This window comes from Rhinichthys klamathensis, unplaced genomic scaffold, assembly GCF_029890125.1.
Source record: "Rhinichthys klamathensis goyatoka isolate OS25496 unplaced genomic scaffold, OSU_Roscu_1.1 h1tg000277l_1, whole genome shotgun sequence".
NCBI classification, from domain to species: Eukaryota; Metazoa; Chordata; class Actinopteri; order Cypriniformes; family Leuciscidae; genus Rhinichthys; species Rhinichthys klamathensis.
In genome coordinates, this window is record NW_026606796.1 from 291,788 (window position 1) to 314,723 (window position 22,936).

At 38.7% G+C, this 22,936-nt stretch overlaps 1 protein-coding gene across 3 annotated transcripts in view; it reads left to right on the forward strand.

The window, feature by feature from the left end:
* The window catches only part of ccdc186 (coiled-coil domain-containing protein 186), a 32,969-nt gene extending 10,943 nt beyond the window's left edge, over positions 1 to 22,026 (forward strand). The window contains exons 9-17 of one of the 3 annotated variants that reach the window (XM_056268936.1): positions 104 to 190; positions 279 to 421; positions 4,188 to 4,443; positions 6,981 to 7,170; positions 8,828 to 8,908; positions 11,996 to 12,058; positions 12,629 to 12,848; positions 18,077 to 18,296; positions 19,920 to 22,026. In XM_056268936.1, coding sequence (XP_056124911.1) covers positions 104 to 190; positions 279 to 421; positions 4,188 to 4,443; positions 6,981 to 7,170; positions 8,828 to 8,908; positions 11,996 to 12,058; positions 12,629 to 12,848; positions 18,077 to 18,296; positions 19,920 to 20,003 — 1,344 coding nt within the window. In that variant the 3' untranslated portion in view covers positions 20,004 to 22,026. Of the gene's footprint in view, positions 1 to 103; positions 191 to 278; positions 422 to 4,187; positions 4,444 to 6,980; positions 7,171 to 8,827; positions 8,909 to 11,985; positions 12,059 to 12,628; positions 12,849 to 18,076; positions 18,297 to 19,919 lie in introns of those variants that run through there. The other 2 variants (XM_056268937.1, XM_056268938.1) reach the window with 2 other exon arrangements.
* Positions 22,027 to 22,936: the final 910 nt, after the last annotated feature.

Sequence of the window (22,936 nt, forward strand, 5' to 3'; positions counted from 1 at the left end):
GTGTTGCCTAGCAGGCGTCCTCTGCTGATTGTGATTACAATAATGAACAATGGGTGGATGTTTGAAAGAGGGGTTTTTCATGGTCATTTTGTTTGATTGGCAGATGCACAAGGCTAAGATTAAGGAGTTGGAGGATCTGAAGAGGACTTTTAAAGAAGGCATGGATGAACTGACCACCCTCCGGACCAAGGTGGAAACTCATTTCTAAAAATAACTCTTTGAAATGACACTATAAAAGTACATTAATCTTATGCTTTGGCACTCTCTCTGGCCCTCAGGTTAAGTGTCTGGAGGATGAACGGCCCCGCTGGGAAGACGAACTCTGCAAATACAGAGAGATCATTAACAGACAGAAGGCTGAGATCCAGAACCAGAGGGAAAAACTCTCTGCCATCACTAGACTAGAGGAGCAGCACCAGAGGTCTGAACACTCGTGCCAATAGCCTCCTACCACTAACTATATCATATGTATTATTTACTCAACTACAAGCTCATCGAGCCTAAACTTTGTAGCACTGCACTGCACCCAATTCCAATTTGCCTTTCAGATCTGATATTCAGGACTCATTTTTTAGGCCATGAAATTGGATCCATTTGTCGAGGCTAGAGTTGTCACAATACCAGTTATGTTTCACAATTCCTGATACCAGTTTTAATGCAAAGTAAACATAATTTGCTATTGAAACAATCATTATAACTATTTTAGAAATGTAGTATTAATGCAAATTAAATTAACAAATTGAAATCAATGAACACTTTTTACAGCATTTATTAACCTAGGCTATTGTTTATTTATAAATGTAGTATATTTATACTACATTAATAAATGTACTTACTAAATATACTAGTTCATTGGTAGTAATTCTTGTTTGTTCATATAAATAAATAAAAATAATTATAGTATAATAGAAAAACAAAACCGATGAATGAAATAAAATGAACATATAAATTATATATAATATATAAAATATATATAATTAAGTAATTACTTGCATGTTGAAATTATCATTAAGATGTATAAAATATATTATTAATTGTCCTTTGTTAATTTAATAAAGTAAAGAATAAATAAAGAATTAAAACCATGTTATAAAGCCTTGTATTAAAAAAAAAAAAAAAAAAAAAAAATCATTAATAAAATGAAGAACAAAGACAACTATATGACATATTAAGTAGATTACCCTAGTCTTGCAAATGTTAATGAAAACTATATTAAAAAAATATTTTTGTTAATTGAAATAAAGCTGAAATGAAATGAAACAAAATAAAAATGTTAGATAAAGGCCTAAGAAAATGCAAAGATTACAAATGTTGCTCAGGGAACTGAAATAAAATAAATATTTTAAAATTACTTAAACTAAAACTGAAATAACAATAAATTAAATGGAAAAAAATTGAAATATAAAAAGCGAACAAGACAAAAGCACACAAAAAATACTAAAACAGAAATTAAAAAGAAAACTGAAAATATAGAATTCAATACACCATACCAATGGACTGTACTCCCTTTCCTCAGCCTCGTTTTTGTTCACGTCGATATTAATATGCGTTCTACTCTCATTAAGGTCTATTATAGTCCAGCCAACACTACAGACTTTATTCGTATTTGCATGATTGAATAGCATTTGCATCCGACTCTCTGATCCTTAGACTGTTAATTTTGCCGTGCTTCTATTGAACATGGAGCATCAGTACAGCGTCCTGACCTTGAGTGATCTCCCAGCAGTCGGTGGACCCTGTTGATGCAGGAACTGCAGGTGGATGTGAATCCACAGTAGCGTGATCACACGGGCCCCTGCAGCACTGACAGAATAATTCATACTTCTGTGGCCGCCTCACAGGGCCTGCTCTCATTTCACTTCTGGTAGGCACGTAAACGTGTCAGTCAGCTGTATTAGCTTATTCTTATTTTGAGCTTATTTTAAAACTCTGCATTGCAGATGAGTTATTTGTATTCCCAAGAATGATAGACCTCGTCTTTAGTACATTAATTTAGACCCTTCAGTCGGGTACTTTTATAGCCTATGCAGTCATTTGGTCCGGTGGGAATGCTGGTACACCTTTATTCTGAAACTAGCCAAGGGTGGAAAACGCTTAAAGTCCCTGTAAAGGCAATTTCAAAAAAAAATTCTAAACACATTATAAATGTTAGAAATGTATTGCTAAAACATATTACAAAGACTGTGAACTGTGAAGTACTGAATTGTGGAGTTAGACCGTTAAACAGTTTTTCACCATTGCTATTTTCCGGATTTTCTGGGCGGGGCTAAAACAGGGCTCGATGACGCACTGGAGCCCTTGAGCTCCTGGACACGCCCCTACTTGATGACGCACTGAGGCCACTGAGGCTGGCCGCTCCTAACAATATTATAGAGCACATTCACATCAGTTTGCCGCTCAATCGCGAGTTACTGTCAGTACTATTATTAGTAACACAGCCTACAGATTGCTAGCTACTAGCTATGCCTTCGTCACGGAAATGCGTACTACCTGGATGCGATCACCGGATCACGTACAAAACAGATCGGTGTCCTTATTTTAATTTCCGAAAAACGATTACATCAAGAAGAAGTGGATTAATTTTGTGAAGAGCCACCTTTGATGGAGAGCTGAGGATCACCGCCAAAACCCGCCTCTGTAAGTGATCATTTTACACGGGATAGTTTTATAAACTTTCGTCGGAGATAACTGTCTGGGATTCACTGATAATCCGCTGTTACTGGTGAATGGGGCCGAACCGACTCCCGCCTCAGCCTTCATCCTCCCGTCGCGCCGACAACTGGTGCCATTCGGCAGTGCGTGCCCACCGTGCGAGCATCCATTCCGGCTGTAGAGTTGAGTGTGGCGAGTCGACGGCAGCTTAAGCTTTCCCGCGAGTGGGCGTGGTTTCAGCGCAGCCAGTGGACACGCCCCCAGCGTTTGAGAGCAGAGATTACTGCTCATTTTTTCAAGATTTTGATAGCTTATTTTATGTACTTGCTGGCTTTTTTTATCATTCAAATTTGGCTGGGTGACTAATAACACATTTTTCTGTGGTGTGACAAACTCAAAACACATACTTAATTTTGACTTTACAGGGACTTTAAAGGCACACTGTGGAATTTTTGGCCACTAGGGTGCGCTCGACCTGTAATTTTCACGTCTAGTGCCCCTAGAGGCCACAAGCGCCGCAGCATTGTCGCAAAAGTCAACAAACAGTCAACCGGTCAACCTCCAGTGTCTTTGTGTGTGCAGACGGCATTTGATTTGTATGTTGGAGAAAGTTAATCGATTCACTACTGACCAAAATAATAATATAAATATAAGATTAATAATATAAATCCTATAAAGAAAACAAATTGAATAAAAGTAGCATACGCAGAAAACAATGTCTGATCAGGTAAGTCGCATCGACAAGGGTTGCCCAATCCTGCTCCTGCCGATCATCTGTCCTGCACAGTTCATCTCCAACCCTAATCAAACACACCTGAAGTAAACAATTAACGTCTTCAGGATCTCTTTGCAATGGGTTGGAGATGAAATCGAGTAGTCGGGAAATCGTGTAACAAAACTGATATAACTCACTACATATTTCCGTTATTTGTAGTCTTCAGTTTGTTTTGCCTTTTACACAAATACAAACATATATGAGCTGAAAGGAAAAAAAAAAACATTTACATTTGTATACGGCAGTATGTTGTGACTTATATCAGTTTTGTTACACGAATTCGCAGTAAATATTACATTATATATACACCTATATGCCGATGTTTATTTTAAACTCTCCCTTTTTCTTCTTTTGGTCTCCTCTGACAAAATCTTTGCTTTCTTCCGAGTAGCTGTTGATTCAGCCATGACGACAACATACAGACGCCAGCAATCAAACGCGAGTTGAGCTCTCACGTTAGAATTTGAGGAAGTTGGGGTGGTGGGGGAAGTGACGTATGCCGTAAAGCGGTCGAATTTTGTAGTTCTTTTTGTGCTCGGGTTCCTACCCGAAACCCGAAGTTACATAGTGCTGGTAAAAGCGATACAGACACCTTTAGGCTTCGGCAGACGTGTCATTCAACCTATTGTAAGTCGATGTACCATCTCAATGGGTTTTGGTAATATATTATAAAGGTTGAAAAGTTCCACAGTGTGCCTTTAAATAGCACGATCTGTACACGTGTTGGTCCTCGTGTCTGACGTGTGCGTGTTTTTCTCAGGGATGATCAGGAAATTGCATCCTTGCGGGAGGAGGTGGAGAATCTGAACTCTCAGATAACTGACCTGCTGAGGGACATTGAAGGCAGCAGGACGAGAGAGGCAGAGCTACTGGGCTTCACTGAGAAATTGACCAGTAAAAATGCTCAGCTCCAGTCTGAGAACAACAGCTTACAGGCCCAGCTGGACAGATTGAACAACAGCTCCAGAGAGCTGCACAGCAAACTAGAGGAGACCGAGAGATCCCTCTCTGAAATGGTAAGACGATTGTATGTATATAAGTGTTGGGGAGATTTCTTAGAAACCGTATAATGCCAAGTAACAAGCTACCTGTAATTAAAAGTAGTTAAATGACCGTAAACCCACCCTCAAAGTAGTTGACTACAATACAAGGCACTATTTTAAAAATCAAAGCAATATTTTTTTGGCACACAAACATTAAGGATCTTAAAAGTGCAGTAAGCGATTTCTGAGAAACGCTGTTGAAAGTAAATCGGACTGATCACCACAACACACTTGTACCCAATCAGCAGTAAGGGGGGTGTATCAACTCATGATTTCAAGAAAGACTGTAGAAAGAGAGATGGCTGGGAGACATTACAAAAGAGAAAAGGTCAGAGGAATATTACTGGAAAAGAAGGGTTATGATCAGGCAAGAGCTTTAGGACCCACGTTAATATTAGAAAAGCTTTCCAGCGCTGAACAGACCTAAGCGGGGAAGGCCTGAAAACAGACCCAGGTTGCGTTGTTTCTGCTCCATACGTGAGAAACATTGGTTTTGATTTGTTTCACAGAACCAAGATATGGTATTGTAATATTAGCTATAGTAACGGGACCATTTGGAGTGGATTTTTTTTGTCTGGAGCTAGTGTGCTGCTGGCGACCATATCTTGTGTAATGTGTAAATTTTTTTGTTCTTCATTGTCGTTCTTGCGTTATCTTCACTTCATTTTTTGTAAAGCATTATTTTGCTTCGCTTCAGCTATGATAAAGAGACATCCACTCTTGCATTGCATGTTTGCATTTTTGGGGGGAAGATAGGGATGCACGATGATATCGGGACAACATCGGTATCGGCCGATAAAAGCTTAAAATGACCATCATCGGCCGATATGAATATTTCTGCCGATGAGCCTTGCCGATAGGGTGGCGTGTTTCCTATGCGCACGTGACGCGAACGAAGCATGAGCGCCAGCAACTTAAACTTCCAACTAGGGGTGTGCGTCTCACGGTTTTTGATCGTGGACGATTAAAATGTCTCCACGATCTGCTTTTGAAGAAAAATCATAGTATCAGTTCAGTTCTGGCGCCTTCATCTCAACATACTGTACAACGCGACGTACATTTACATCACATGTAAACGCAGAGGTAGAGTTACACTCACGGTCACGGGACACCGCAATTCACAAAAGTTCATTATTTGCATGTGCGTCAAAGTCTTGCTAGGTAAACATATCATTCACGTGCTGATGCGCTGTTCTAACATCCGCTTTTCTGAGCGCGTTACACCCGATGCTCACAGGAACTACAAGCCTGTCACAGAGTCTGCATACTGGACTAATCTTTCGAGTCTTATTGCGCTGATACTGTCAAATACACACACGGTTTACATAAACAAAGTTGGTTATGTCTAAAGTGAAAGCAAACAGAGAAAATCTGCTTGTCAAATGCGTGTATGTTAGACGCGTCGCGTGCAGTTCTTAAAGAGACAGTATAATATGCTGCCGCTTGTCCTTAAAGAGATACTGCACCCAGAAATAAAAATTCTGTCATTATTTACTCACTCTAATGTTGTTCCAAACCTGTATTCATTTCTTTCTTGTGCTTAAATATACTATGGAAGTCACTGAAGTACAGCAACTGTTTGGTTAGCCACATTCTTCCAAATAACTTTTATAATTTTAACAGAAGAAAGAAACTTGAGAGAGTAAATTATGACAATTTAAATTTTGGGGAGAACTATCTCGTTAATGTTAATAAAACAACAAAACACAAAGAGGAAATCACTCACTGCTCTTGACTGAGAACTTTAATAGAAGCTTTAATAAGCTTTTTTTGCACTTAAAAAACACACACAAATATATCGGTATCGGTATCGGCATCGGGCAAAATTAGTCTGAAAATATCGGCATATCGAATATCGGCCAAAATCCTATATCGTGCATCCCTAAAGAGCAGTCAAGGGAGGGTTGTGGGGTTTTTTTGGGGTTGATTTCAAATTTCAACAGTGTTTCTCAGAAATCAGTTACTGCACCTTTAATTGGGGTAAAGCATAAACCTTGAGCATAAAACTTAAACGCAATTTTAAACTAAATGCAATATATTATAAAAATGCAAATTTTTATCTGAAGTGAAAAAAATTCTAAACAACAAAATTTAATTAAATACTTATTAGATACACAAAAGGTGCTGTAAAAGGCTGCACAGGAACACTACTGAGTGATGAGACTAATTAAATGATTATGATCTCGTATATTAAAATGAACCATTCCAATAAAACAAATGAGATTTCTCAACAACACTAGCAACTACGCTGCTTTCTTGTTGGAATAAATAGCTTGTTTGTTTGTTACTGGAAAACCTACACTATTATTGAAAATAGCCAGGATATTGTCACATAACTGCTACTTTTGGTTAGTTGCATCCCAACACTGTGAACTAGTTTGATATCAAACATCATGGTATTTAAGTGTATTGATTGGCCAGTTTAATTGTAGCAACTCCTTAAAAGACACACACGCAACTTTTAATCATTTAGACTTTGAGGCATTATTCAGTTTGTCTGTTTTTTTTAGACTGAAAGGTTGAAGAGAGAGGCGCAACAGAGACAGGAGGAAGTTTTGGCGTTGCAGACGGAGAGAATGTCGCTGCAGACGGAGACATCACAACTAAAGACACGCATGGAGGAATTACGAGACGAACTGGTCACTCAGAAGAGAAAACAGACGGCCAACATCAAAGACCTCACCAAGCAGCTCACGCAGGGTTAGCAGCTCAAATAATGAATGTCCTTTTTTATTTTTCATTTACATAACTTTTCATTTACATTTATTTTCAGGCATTGATTTATGTTTAGAGGCCAGAAATAGTGAGAAATGCAACAAGACCTCAAACGCAGACAGGTGCTTTTACAAAACAAGCTTTTCTTTATAATGGTTTTCTATGGAAAAATGCTTAATGGGAAACTTTGTGCACTGTGTTTATATTCTGGGTTCATCTGCTTGCATGAAGTATGCATCATCAATAAGGTGTAAACTGAATTTTCTCAGGTCAGTACAAACCTGATAAAAATAACTGTCGGGCAATGGTGGAAACCCTTGGTTTGCCATCTAAGTGGGGATCCTATAAGGATGTGACATCACATGAAAACTAATGACATAAAGCATGAAACTGTTTTTTTAACGCTTGCCACCAAAATTATCACATTTCTTTATTGTACCAAAATCACCTTAAATAATTAAAAAAAACTGTAATTTGTTAATATCAGAATGAACTGTATAAATACAATAATATGCTAAATTATTTAAATCCATGACCATTTAACACGTAAACCAGTATTTAATGTAGTCTTGGTCTGTTGCATAGTTTTGTTCATGTTTTTTGAGGATGAGGACATGTCACACAACAGGTCCAAGCTGGCATCTTCTTAATTTGGCTCGCTTGTACCAAGCAACTCTTGCCAAAATACCATAGAATTGGACACATGGCCTTTGACGTCAATATGGGAAGCATTCCTCTTACTTTTAAAAGCTTATTTATTTTTCTATCCTTGATATGCACAATTGTAAGTTTAGTTTTTCTTAGCATTGTTTTTTTTTCCCTTGCGGTCTATTCTATCAGAACAACCCCACAACGCATTTTTTGCCCCCTGGTTAAGAACCACTGATGCCAATGTTTTTAATACAAAATGAAAAAAAAAAAAAAAGTAACAAATCATAACACAATTCTGAAAAGAGGCTATATCGTTCCCCTCTCATATTGTTTATCTCCTCTGTGTGTAGATGTCTTAACTAGAATTCGATGTGTTGTTTTAATAGGCTCTCAGTGAGTTACTTCTCTATGCTCCCAGGAGCCCACAGGCACTGTTAGTAATTATCAAGGCATATTGACGCTCTCGGTGGGGCAGACTGACGTTCATTGCAGACAGATTGAGTTTATGTATCTGTGCCTGCCTGTAGCCGCAGGAAAGCCTAGGTTAGGGCACAAGACTGTTTCATAGCATCTCTTCTTTGAGAGGAGAGACGAGGAGGGGAGGGCAAGGGAGAAGAACGTGCGCCTTGGGACTCTCTTTTAGTGTCGGAGGAGGCATACAGTATGTGACGGTATTTTTAAACAAATCTATTTTTTCCTTCTCCCATTTGGGTCCCCGTGATCTTCAAAAACTTTCTCAAGGTCTGCATGTTAAATGTGAAACTTAATTCTACATATTTGATGGACGCTACAGATGTGCCCAGCGGGTGGGAGTTTTATGGTTAGTCATAACCCCCCTCAGCAGGTGCAGCGCTAGAATGAGGCACTGAGCGGTACAAGCACTCAGTCATCGGCTCATTACTGATACTGAGGTGTCAGTCTCTACCAGGAGTGTGTGTTCGTCACTGTAAGAGAATGAGAGAACTCATTGTGTGTTTGTGCCTTTGTGTAGCTCGTAAGAAGCTGGATCAGGTGGAGAATGGAGGATGTGATCGAGAGGGCAGCAGTATGGGCAGCCGCTCCAGTTCCTCAGGTACATCCATTTAACACTTCATTAGAGATGTTGAGAGCAACACACACTGTCATTTTTATCTTTTTTCCCCCTAAATACCCTATTTTGGTAACACTTTACCTGTGGCCAATATATAATGCATTATAAAAGTATTCATAATGCCTTGTTCACCATTGCTAATTTCTAGGCCTCTTGCTCATAGGTCTCTTTCTTAATTACAACAGACTTTATCCACTATATATTTTCATAAATAGTTGTAAGCAGAGTAGGGCTGCCCCTAATAGTCTACTAAACGTTAGTCGATTAGAAGAGGATTAGTCGGTAGTCGCAGAAGAAAAAAGGAAGTGGCGAAGTCACTCAGTCCGTGAGGGACAGATTGTTAACGCCTGGTCCTTGTGGTAATTACAGTATGTCGGGCAGGAAATCCAAACGTTCGCCTATCATCCATCCATCCAAATATGGCTTATCATTTGAAACATGTAAGTAGCAACTTTACATGGCTGCTCGCAGGGTCCGAAATTAACACCCGCCAAGCGCCAAATGCGGGTAAGTTAGATTTTCCGTTTGGCGAGTAAATCTCAAAAGGCTATCCGCCCCACTGGCGGGTGAATGTTCATACCAAAATAATAATGTAACGAGTTAACGTTAACGAGTCCTCTTATCGATGCTTCTGCTCCAAAGCGAATTTTTTTGTCCCGCCATGGTCTTATTTGATCGGTGAGTAATGTAGACGACAGTAGTGCTTGTGACAGGGCGCAACTGAAGAACGAGCAGAGAGAGAGAGAGAGAGAGAGAGAGCCCCGGTCGCGCACGCGCACTCTTTCTCTTCGGATCCAGGCGAAAGTATAAACAAGGCTTCACCGTCTCCTAAGCGCTGTCTTGCTCTCTCTCCCTGGCACATATTAATCAAAATAAATCGATGGTAAAAGGTCGGAAGACCATAGTTTCATGTGGAGCATTCGGATATATTTTTTCCTGAATTACCGCTGGATGTGAATTGTGCTAAAATACCTTATCTTCTCTGAAAAGCGTTCCGCACATTCAGCTGACATAAACCACACTTTAAATAAACGAAAAAAAACGATCCAGTGATGAAATGTTTTCTGTGTTGACACAAATCTTGTGGGATGTCCTAGCTGCCGGGATAATCACACAACGCGAACACATCCGATAATGACGTCCAATTCGCGAACTAATGACTCCTTTGAACCGATTCATTTGAATGAATGGTTAAAACAACTGATTTTCCAGTCCATCAGTTACTGATCGGATCAGTCAGAGTGAGTAATTATAAAAAATAAAATTAGGCAGAGTTAAACTAAATTTTTTTTTGAAATAATTATAATATATTATTATTGCATATATTTTATTAAATATACAATTAATACATTTAGTTTGTACAGAACTATTTTCATAGGCACCACCACAAAAATATTATTTTAATGTGTGTAAATTGTGTAATATGTGTGTAAATTGTGTAATATGTGTGTAAATAAAAGTAAAAATGGAAAATAATAGACCAGAAATATGACAAAAATGTTTAAATATAGCCTATATATATAAATTAATGTATATGTGACACAAAAGGCTGTTTATTATTTTGGCCGGTAAAAAATATGCTTGGCTGGTGGATTTTTTCATCTACCAGTCCCCATGGCAGGTGAGCCAAAAAGTTAATTTCGGACCCTGGCTGCTCGCTCTTACGATAACCTAGATAAATATGCGCTTTAAGGTGCATATCCAAGTGTTTGTGCAGAGTGTGGAAGGAAGCTAAAGTATAGCGCGCTTTACTGTACGACATGGAGGCACCTGGAGGATCACTTGCATTTTTACCTGACAACAACTTAAACTACTCCGTCATTTTTGGTCATACAATACATCTTTCGAAACTGTAAAGGGTCTACTTTTATTGGTGTAAACTCACAATAGCAAGAAAACGTTGTGATTTTGTAAAATAAAGAAAACAAACAGGATGCGCTTTCTGCCGTCTCGGTCTCCCTGAACTGCAGTGCGTCACATAAATGAACAAACTCAGCGTATAGGCTACTCGGACTGACTCAGAAAACACTAGTTTATTAATAAATAATTAAAATGTCTCCTTGCTATTTTGTCCCCACACATTCATAATTTGCCGGTGCTTTGCGGCAAGCTTTGTTTATTCGTACGCTTGAGCGCGGAATAGACATATTACGCCTATATTTAACACTCATTATGGTTTAGTATTCTCATCAGTATATATTTAAGTAATTAAATTAATATAAACGTGCGATTAGTCGACTAATGGCTTAAATGAACGACTACTAGTCGACTAGAAAAATCTTTATTCGGGGTAGCCCTAAAGCAGAGTTATTATACATTATAATACCTATTTATGTCTGCACATTTAAAGAGCATAATCCATTAAAATGCATAATCAACATGAAATAGGGTCTTTTAACGTATTATATTCTTGAAAGAGCTAACTATGAATAGATATGTTATCATGAAGGTTCATGTATCCACCTTTTTCTGAACTTAAAAGTCTCGCCTGACTCGTACTGGAATGACGCTGTCAAATTAGCGTATTTTCCGAGCTGATAATGTAATGTTAAACCTATGAAAAGGGTTTAAAAAGCACATGGCTCCACTGTGCCATCACTTTACAGTGTAGCAATGGCTGTCTTTTGTCAACGCCTCACTCATCATTTATTGAGTGCGTAGATGACACGAAACTGTCCGATATTAGCTGATGCACTGATAACATGAGCGCTCATATCCTACATGCAGCTCCCAATCGGGATGAAGTTCGTGGGATTTTGTCATCAAAATGAATAGAGCACACATATACCCTCTTTGGGTAGTATTTTAACTTTAGTGCCGCAAGCCTTGCTCGTTTTCTCTTGACATTTACCTGTATACGGACATTATTTTCAGATTCGCTGGTGCTCAATACACGTACTTCCCAAAAATTTCTTCAGTTTATTGCTGTTATGTAGCAGCCAACAACAGCACAGCTTAACCCTACGCACATTTTTATTTTTTAGTAATGTTCAAAAAGTTTCTGTTTAGTTAATTCAGACGCTCTTTTTACCCCGTTTTGACAATGTGTTCCTATGGAGACCGGAACAGGACACCATCTAAACGGAAGTTGGAATTCCTCATGGCAGCGCTCATCGTTTACTCAGGAAAAAGGTGGATATTAAAATAGAAAAGTATTGCTCAATATTGTTTTTACTGTATTAATGTTCAAATAAATGTAGCTTTGGTGAGCGTAAGAGACTTTTCAAAAACAAAAAATATGTGTGTGTGTGTGTAATTTTTCTGGTTCAGTACAGATTAGGTCACATCAACCTCATTTGACAAAAGAGAAGCCAAAAAGCTAAAATAACAGTACAGTAACACACTAACAGTGGATATGTGAAGTTTTTATTCAATCTTTTCTAAATAAATCTTGTAAATGCTTTAACACAAAACTGATCTTCACATTTCTTCTTTTAAACCCTCTGGAATGCTGACCTGGTTTACTTTCCTGTAAGTGTGTTACTGTAACCTGCAATTTTTTTCTTTTTTTTTTAAAGGCTGAGGAATGAGTCAAAATGAATTTGAGGTGATCGAAATTACCAGCAGCATTTGTGGATAAAGCTTAACTTGTTTTGAACCCAGAGTATTCCTCTAATCTTAGTACTAAGTTGCCTTCCTGTGTTGTTTATTGTTGTATCGTGTGACTGCTACTGCACAATGGTTTGAATCTCTCACTTTCAGGCTCTCTAAACGCACGTGGTAGCAGTATGGATGATCGCTCTCCGGAGAATCAGTCCGGTTCATCGGTGGTAGTGGTGGACAGCTTCCCCGAGGTGGACAAAGCTGTGCTGGTGGAGCGTATCGTGCGGCTGCAGAAAGCACATGCTCGTAAGAACGAAAAGATTGAATTCATGGAGGACCACATCAAACAACTGGTGGAGGAGATCAGGAAAAAGACAAAGTGAGTGAAAGTGAAAAAGACAGAATGGAAGATGAAAGACAATGGAGAAAAACTCTGTGGCTCCCAATGTTTATTTTGACATTTACAAATGATCCTGTAGCTGTCTAGTTTACATTGACATTCGTTTATACAAAGTTGTCAGGGAGGACACCAAAGAGAAGCCATGAGTTTAATAGAAAAATAATAATGTAGAAGGATACAATGGCTCCAAAAAAACATTTGGACACTTCAGCCACAATGAAAAATGTATGAATGTCTGATAAAATATCAAAACCGCATGGTATTTATTTTAAATGAACAGCACAAATTTGTCCTCACAAAATTGACTGAAATAGCCAAACCTGTTAATTAGAGCATACGTTTGGCCATGTTGTGTGTTAAATATCTAACACTGTGATAATCAGGCAGTTTTAATATTGCAGTGTCCAAATATTTTTGATGCCACTGTAGAATAGCTCTGAGCTTTTGGTGTAGAGAATTTATCACTGCCGCCCCTCCTTTCCGTTTGGTCGAATTCGGCTGGTCATTGTCCCTCTTTTGCATCCTCTCTTTCTCTTGTTTTTCTGCCTATTTTTGTTTTGTTGGTTTTTTTCCTTTTGTTTATTTGTCTACGGCTTCCTGACCTAGGCTTGTGTCTTGTACGTCTGACTTTCATTGCGAAAGGGGATCTGGCAGACATTCATCTTTTTCTTTCACACACACACACACACACACACACACACTGAGCAAACCGATGTTTCTGACAGAGAGGTCTTGGCAGTGATATTTATAGCTGTCAGTTCTTGCGGGAACGATGCGTCACCAAGGTTGCTAATGATGCCTGATACATATTCATATGCATCCCTATACATGAGCAATCAGGTTGCCGGTGCACATTTCCACCACAGAACAAAAAAATCTTTTTGCAAAACAAAGTGAATGCGCTCGGAGAACGAGAATGCCTTGTTTTCGTGATCAGACTTTGAATGAGATAAATAATTTAACATGCCGCAGAAGGATGCAAGTTGGGTTGCCGCCACCACCCTGGACTGAAATGCCATCTCTGTCCATTTCCCATCACTTTTGAATAATGATAGGCCTTGAGTCGATCCACCTGCACTAACTCACATTCATTAGTTCTAATCAAAGACGCATCCCATTGAGGTCAGGCTTAATTTAGCCTCCTTAGCTGATCTTTAGCCATTACGTGCAGCTGAGCTTCCTCAACAAGTCCAAGTTTGCCAAGCGGTGGAATGTTTCCCAGTGTTTATCGACTGTTGCCGTTCGAGTGATTCTTTGACACACGGGAAGGTTAGATCAGGCCGTTATATCGTTCAAGGCTCAGTGGAAATTGATTATATCATAAAACCGCAATTGATTTAATAACGTCTCCTTGGTTTTACAGCTTGACTACACCTAGCTGAGGATTACCATATTGATCAAAGGAGTTAAACCTAAGTATTGTCACTGTGCCACTCGTCAAGGGCGGTTAGAGGAAATCGCTGTGTTCTGGAATTGATACCAAGTGCCGTTGGACTTGCATGTGAATAATTTTTATTGGATTGGTGCATAAATTATTACTATATTTAGTAGTGCTTTGCTTGCTACATTTCAACAAACCTCTAACCTTAAAGGAATAGTTCACTTCAAAATGAAAATGATGTCATCATTTACTCACCCTCAAGTTGTTTCAGACCTGTATGAATTTCTTTCTTCTGCTGAACACAAAAGGAAGATATTTTGAAGAATGTCAGTAACCAAACAGTTGATGTACCCTATTTACTTCCATAGTAGGAAAAAATAAATACTATGGAAGGCAATGGGGTCCATCAACTGTTTGGTTTCTGACATTCTTTAAAATATCTTCCTTTTGTGTTCAACAGAAGAAAGAAATTCATACAGGTTTGAAACAACTTGAGGGTGAGTAAATCATGTCAGATTTTTCTTTTTGAAGTGAACCATTTCTTTAAGGATTAAACTTTAGCATGAACAAATCATATGGCTTGGTGTGGAGAGGTTTGCTATTACTTTTTTAGATATTTGTCCAGCGGATGATGAAATGTGTGTGAAAAAAACGATTGAATGTTCAGACTCTGAACCCCTCGGTTTGACGTTGCATCCCTGGGGACTCCAGTAGTGTCAAAGGACCAGAATATCATTGGGACATTGAAAGTCATGGCAATATTGTCAGGTGAACACCAGCATTGTGGCGGTGAGTTTTGCACAGGCAAGCTGCATTTTCACTTTCAGCAAATTTAATAATGTAGTTCAAGATTTTAATGTATGAAATGTAATCTGACGGGAAAGGCTGGTTAATGATTTGGGTATTTTTGACCCATTTTGACCCATGTATCTTGATTGAAATGAGAATATGCTGTCTAGATTTATCTTTGATTTGATATGATCATGAGCTCTCATCTTTAGTCATGGTTCAGTTGTAGTGCTAGAAATTCACAATCCTCATAAAATAAACATAAAGATTCACATTTCGTCTTTTGATTCCTCGAATGAAGACGAACAGACTGCCAAAGCCTGACTCTCTTTATCTCGTCCTATGGCTCGTGTCTGTTTTTCTATACTCTTCTGATGTTCCTGCTGCCTATCTTTTGCTCTTTCAGCCTCTAGGCTGTGAGAATCAGGCCATGCTACTGCGCTTTAGCTAAAACTGTCATCTGTTTCGAACAAATTGGTCTGCAAATCAAAATTCAGAATGGTCTCAGAGCTGTGGTACAGCTGTTGTGCTGTTGTCCAGCCTGGGTCATGTTCCGATCCAATTCTTTCTCTCTTTCCCTCAAATTTACTGTCATTTCTCCACTGTTCTGTATTATAAAAGTCAGAATGGCAGTAAAGTGGATGTGGTAGGATTGCCACTAGAAAAAAGGTTATAATGAATTGCAGTTACATGTGTCTGTATGTGCATGCAAAATGTTTAGCTAGGGGCAGCTTTTTAATTTGCTTTTGTTTCGTTTTGTTAAATACTAACCTTATGGAGTTGGGGTCCATTTGGACCCCATATTAGTGAGAGGTGAGTTGTTCGTTTTTATTTGTTCTTTCTGTTGTGTGCGTCTATGTGTACAACTACGTATAGTATGTGTGTTTGTCCTTTTTGTGGCATCAGCACATCACAGAAATTTTGTTTTTCCAAAGCATTTCCCTAGTTTCTTTCCTGTCACTCTGATAAATAAATGCTTTGTAACATTTTATCAGGGTAGAAAAAAAATCCCTGTTTTAAAAGTTGTTTTGGTATAGATGCCCTAGTGTGTTCATTTCAGAATCAGACAGTGAAATGAGAGTGAATTCATTAATACAGAAAGCACTTATATAGTTGTTTTTTTTTTTTTTGCTCTCAGGCAGAGACCTTTAGTCTTACATCCTCTAATGTCTTTGTCTCGAGCAGTGCTCTGAAGAAACCATTAGAATCGAATTCTGCCTTTATTTGGGCTGTGCGTCACTGCAGAGAAAATAGATTTTAAATGGTGGTCGTGGAAGAAAGAACTCTCTCGCAAAGACTGAAAGATAAATGTGCATCACAACATCATCCTTTAATGAAAACTACAGGGTTTTTTTTTCCTTCTCCATTTTTTATTCAACACAACAATAGTGAGGGAGATGATAATTACTTATGATTTCCATCTGCTCGCCACTGTGGTTAAAATTGAAGCACTTAAAACTGAATTGTGTTTTTTTTTAAAGCTTTTTAAGATCTCTAAAACACTGGGTATAAAGTTCTCTTGATTTCTCATGTCTGTTTCTGGGTCTCAGTACAAAATAAAAGATAATATTACATTAATTAAGGATTGAAATTTTGGATATAGACTACTGGTCAAAGGTTTTAGATCGGTAATATTTTTAATGTTTTTAAAAGAAGTCTCTTCTGCTCACCAAGGCTGCATTTATTTGATTAAAAATACCAACAAAAACAGTAATATTGTTAAATATTATTACAATTTAAAACAGCTGTTTTCTGAAGTGTAATTTATTCCTGTGATCAAAGCTGAATTTTCAGCATCATTACTCCAGTCTTCAGTGTCACATGATCCTTAAGAAATCATTCTAATATGATGATTTGATGCTCAAGAAACATTTATGATTATTATCAATGTTGAAAACAGTTTTTTTTTACATTTTTATTTCAGGATTCTTTGATGAATAGAAAGTTCCAAAGAACAGCATTTATCTGAAATAGAAAGCTTTTGTAACATTAAACACTACCCTTCAAAAGTTTGGGGTCAGTAAGAATTTATATTTTATTTTTGGGGGAAAGAAATAAAAGAAATCAATACTTTTTATTCATCAAGGATGAGTTAAATTGATCACTAAATTGAGTTACAGTAAAGACATTTATAATGTTAGAAAAGATTCTTTTTTAAATAAATGCTGTTCTTTTGAACTTTCTATTTATCAAAGAATCCTGAAATAAAAATTTAAAAAACTGTTTTCAACATTGATAATAATCATAAATGTTTCTTGAGCATCAAGTCATCATATTAGAATGATTTCTGAATATACCGGTACGAATATATATATATATATATATATATATATATATATATATATATATATATATATATATTACTGGTATATAATAATCCCAATTCCAAATTTGGTGAAATGCTGTCATTTCTTTTCTATACTCTGGCATACTTTGATCTTTATCTCTCTGAACCTTGTTTTCATTCAGGTAACGTTACATGATGTCTACCCTCGCTAAGTTTTTTTTTTACGCAAGGCCATACCGCTATTTCCATTTTAATTTAATTAATTGAGAACCAATCTTTTTTAGACTTTTTTTCATGAAAAGCCTTTAACCAGAAAGCCTTTAAGCCTGACATCAAAATAAAGAAGCTTGTCCTTTATGTACTCGACCACTATATTCATTTACTAATTAAAACCGGCTTATGGATTTTTTCCCCCCAAAGAAGTATTCCTGCAAAAGTGAAAATGACATGAAAAGCTATTTTAAGGAAATGAGTGTCACATTAAATAAATCTTATGAGACAGTGACCGGCTGAGATTTAGCTGTGCAAAGCCTTCTAATCTTCTAAACGCATTTATCATCCAGAGTGAAAGAGAGGGACAGAGAAAGACACTGATGATGTAGATATGGGTAATGGGGTCTTTTCCTCCTCTGTCCCCAGGTTCGTCACCTTTTACTTTCTCACTGAGGATAACTATGTGACAGTGGCCTTTATGGCTTGAGGTTTCATTGACACTTAAAATTGCTGTGAAAAACGTTGTGTTTCCTGCAGGATTATCCAAAGTTACGTGCTCAGAGAAGAGACTGGAGCTCTGTCTACAGAAGCCTCAGACTTAAACAAAGCTCACTTGATCCGGAGGGGAGGCATCATGGCATCGCTGTACACCTCCCACCCCGCCGACAGCGGCCTCACTCTCGACCTCTCGCTGGAAATCAACCGCAAACTCCAGGCTGTGTTAGAGGACACCCTGCTCAAAAACATCACGCTGAAGGTATGAGCCACCGTCCACAGCAGTGACAGCCACCCATGCCCATTAAAGACCCCAATGAAATCAAAAAGGGAGTTTTGTGGCTTGTCTGTTAAGGCCAATTCACACTGCACCGATGGGCACCAACCAATCATCAGAATGTCACTTCTCAGACATTCCCCTATCTGGCAAACGCTGATTGAACATTGAACTCCTGAAAACAAGTGGCGACCAACGGTAACACTGACAGGGGTAACGCACTGACATCGACAAATCCCATGTCTGTTGCCTTCTCACTCACTTGATATTGACCTATGACATGAAATTCATCTGAATATAAGGGATCTCATGGATGTGGCTGTTGTGGTTCGTGGTCATAGTGGCATCAGCTGCTGCAGTAAATGTGACGTATTCAAACAAATTTGACACTTCTTTTATATCTCCCCGCTTTAAATGTATTTTGCTTACTATGCACAGTTTCCCTAAAGCCACTGACCCGTCATCACTGCTTGCAGCTGTATAATGTTTTTTTTTTTTTTTTTGATTAACAAAAGATTAACGTATGACAGCAAAGATAATATAAATGTAAAATATCCAATATTGACCGGTCCGATACCAATAAATCTTTAATATCGGCCAATAACTGATATGGCGCCAAAATATTGTGCATCCCAATTAGCCCTTTAATGTGTCACACCGGTGATTTTAGTTTAGCTTTCATTGTCAACGCAAAATCAAACATAGCCTAAATGTCTTGACTCTGTGGAAGATAAAATTTGTTCTTCAGACCTGTTACAAAAAGTGTCAGTTGCTTTGGAACATCAGGAGAAAACATGAATATATTAAAAAGAGATGGTCTCTTTCCTGCTCGTGCCCCACATCCCTCTCAAAGTGCAGAGCGGTTGGCTATATATGACACATCTTGTGGGAAAATAGAAAAACTGCCACCATCACAGCTGCTTTGAAACAATCTGTATTGTAAAAAGCGCTATATAAATAAATGTGAATAGACTTGACAGCCCTACTCATCAAGCGATTTCATGGGGTCTCTATGCGTTTTAAACCCAACTTTTCACAGATTGCATTTGTTTTTGCATTTGCAATAGTGTGACCATATATAGCCAAACTAGGTGTTGGTATATTGATGTTAGTGTTGAGTTCCACAATGGCATCCGCTGATGTAATTACAATTTTTAAACTAAGCGTCTTTGTAACTGGATTCCTGGTGATGGCTATCAGAAGAAAAGCAAATTTGGTGGTGATGGATGACTGTTCAGTAATTGGGCAAATTTCCATGCTGACAGTGACCAGTTCTCGGTTATAGAGCCACATCCAGGTCACAGCAGGGCCAGCAGCTGTCCTCTATGAGGGAGCACATCAGCTGGGAGATCAGAGAAATTAATAAAGTATGTTATGAGGACAGGGCACAAGGGGAACGCAGAGCTCCATTCAAGGCACAATGGCAGGATTACGGTCTTATCGTGAGATGAGCAGGAAATCAGACCGTTTCAAAGCAAAACAGCCTGGAATTGCCTGGTTATCCGAGCTTACAGGCTTTTTGCTCTGCTTGTATATGAATACACTGAATGGCAATGTAAATAATAGCAGTAGTCCTCACAGCAGTCTGATTTGTTTCTCTCTCTACAGGAAAATCTCCAGACGCTGGGTTCGGAGATCGAACGACTAATCAAGCAGCAAAGGGTGCCGGATGATACAGCCGGAAGGAAGTGAAGTCAGCTGAGGGGAAGGCTGTTACAGTAAACAGCACACGCTGTTCAACTGAGCCCGTTACAAAACGCTTGAGAACAAAACGGTTCTCATTTCATCAGACAAGTTCAGTCTGAAACATACACTGGAAGCACAGTTTGCGGTGAGGACTGAACTGCGCCAGAGATACTCGCGTGACAAATGAATGAAAAGCACAGAGGTTACCAAGAGTCTGTGCTCACGTTTCTTCACATCGTGCCCAACATCCAACGTTCCTCTCTTCACCGTCCTCTGTGATGTAGCCGGCTCACCTGTGCCTTGATGAGTCAAGTTCATCAGGTTCAGAGCAGAATCGCAGTCCTATATCCAACGACCTGGTGTATGAAGTTGGGTAGATGAATGACTATTCTCATAAATGTGACCCCACGCTCTTTTTGAAGAACAAAATGCGCTGGACTAATGGAGAGCTGCGGATTCTGCAGCTCTTTAGAGGCTTTCAGAGGCTTTTCCTCTATTCACGACGCCGCAGGTTAATGGCTGCTCCTCCCCGCTCTCATTTCCCCCTCATGCAAACGTGCCAATTAATGAATGTATTATGTAATGAAAAGGACCCTTGTATGTAATCCCACACGCTCTGACCCAAGAGAGTGGGCAACATTCCCCGTTCGCGCTGCTGCTAGGTTACCGCTACGCCCGGATAGCATTATCTCTCATAAAGCACTTAGGCGAGAAGGGCCATGCCAAAAAGTACAGCTCTTGCTCTGTCTCATTATGAAGTTAAAAACATTAATCAGAATGATTAACTTCATCTTAAAAATGTTGATCCATCTTGGGCTAGTCTTAAGGGAGCTTGCATTTTTACTATCAGTTTGTTTTATCTGGATTGAGTTGTAATTAAATATTGTTATTTTTCCTCCCATCTTCTTTCCCCCCTTCTACCTCGGCTTGTATGTTTTCTGTAGAAACAAGCTTGTTACTGTTTTATGTTCCATCTTTTTTTTTCTTTTCTTTGTATGACGTTGCAAAGCTGCTTTTGAAAAGCCGGTTGCTCCCCAAAGAGACGTAGAGTGTAACATCCCCATGAAATGAAGGAGACATTGGAAATATTAAGGGCAAAAGTGCAATTTTAACCCCCCTTTTTGTTTGTTTGACTGAGCTGTAATCGCCCTGGCCGGCGTCCCATCTAAGACTCCTGCAAAATATCCCGTTAGCATCCAGTTCCGTGGTGATGTAACCATATGGCACGCAACATCGTGCAGAGCTGAATCCATTCCTACCCATGAATTGCGACTGCTTGAGACTTCGCTGTTCTGCTTCCGACTCCGTCCCTTCTTTCAGGGGTGCATGATAAGGAATTGCACCATCGGATGCAGCTGATGGATTTTTCACTTTCACCTTTAGAGCTTGTAAAAGACAGACATGCATTGATTGGCAGATCTCAGCCAGTTTACCAACCATTTTAGTGCCATTCTCACTGGGTTTTCTCCCGCTTGAGTCGCTATTGAAAGTAAAATCATGCCATACACTGTGATAAAGGGTTTATAATAACATGGCACACTGCGATATAAGCTTGTCAAGGTCATATCAGCTGTTCCAACTTGAGAGCCTGTATTGTAGCTTTCAGTACTCCCAAATCCCAAACACATTGCACACATTCTGGAAAAAGCAGGATGAGGGAAATTATGCAATGCTAGCAGAAAAATAAGCATTTACACACAGCCCTTAATGGCGAAATGAAGACTCACTAATCTGTTGATAATTTATCAGTGTACTTTACATTCATAATTTATTTAATGTCTCAAAATAGAAGAAAGATCTCTTGAAGTATGTATGTTTGTGAATGGTGAATTGAAACTGATGAGAAAAAGAAAAAAATTACGTGTTGATTCTGTTTATGGTCTGTAACCTGTGCTCTGCTTGATTGTATAGTGAGTGAAACTGTGATTATAAACTTGTAGATATATTGTACAATGGTCCAATGTTTTTAAACTTCTGGAGTCTTCTGTATATATGGCGTTTAAAGGGGATTAAAATGAAAAAATTATAATCAAGTCATTAATTTCCATTTTTTTAATGCAAGACTGATAAAACTATAAACTTTAACGTTTTCTATTCTGTGTGTATATACAGTATACAAATTTGTACACGTGTGTGTATATACATACAAATTTGTATACGGTATATACACACACACACACAAATTTGCATACAATATACAGGTCCTTCTCAAAAAATTTGCATATTGTGATAAAGTTCATTATTTTCCATAATGTAATGATAAAAATTTAACTTTGATATATTTTAGATTCATTGCACACCAACTGAAATATTTCAGGTCTTTTATTGTTTTAATACTGATGATTTTGGCATACAGCTCATGAAAACCCAAAATTCCTGTCTCAAAAAATTAGCATATCATGAAAAGGGTCTCTAAACGAGCTATTAACCTAATCATCTTAATCAACTAATTAACTCTAAACACCTGCAAAAGATTCCTGATGCTTTTAAAAACTCCCAGCCTGTTTCATTACTCAAAACCGCAATCATGGGTAAGACTGCCGACCTGACTGCTGTCCAGAAGGCCATCATTGACACCCTCAAGCAAGAGGGTAAGACAGAAAGAAATTTCTGAACAAATAGGCTGTTCCCAGAGTGCTGTATCAAGGCACCTCAGGGGGAAGTCTGTGGGAAGGAAAAAGTGTGGCAAAAAACGCTGCACAACGAGAAGAGGTGACCGGACCCTGAGGAAGATTGTGGAGAAGGACCGATTCCAGACCTTGGGGGACCTGCGGAAGCAGTGGACTGAGTCTGGAGTAGAAACATCCAGAGCCACCGTGCACAGGCATGTGCAGGAAATGGGCTACAGGTGCCGCATTCCCCAGGTCAAGCCACCTTTGAACCAGTAACAGCGGCAGAAGCGCCTGACCTGGGCTACAGAGAAGCAGCACTGGACTGTT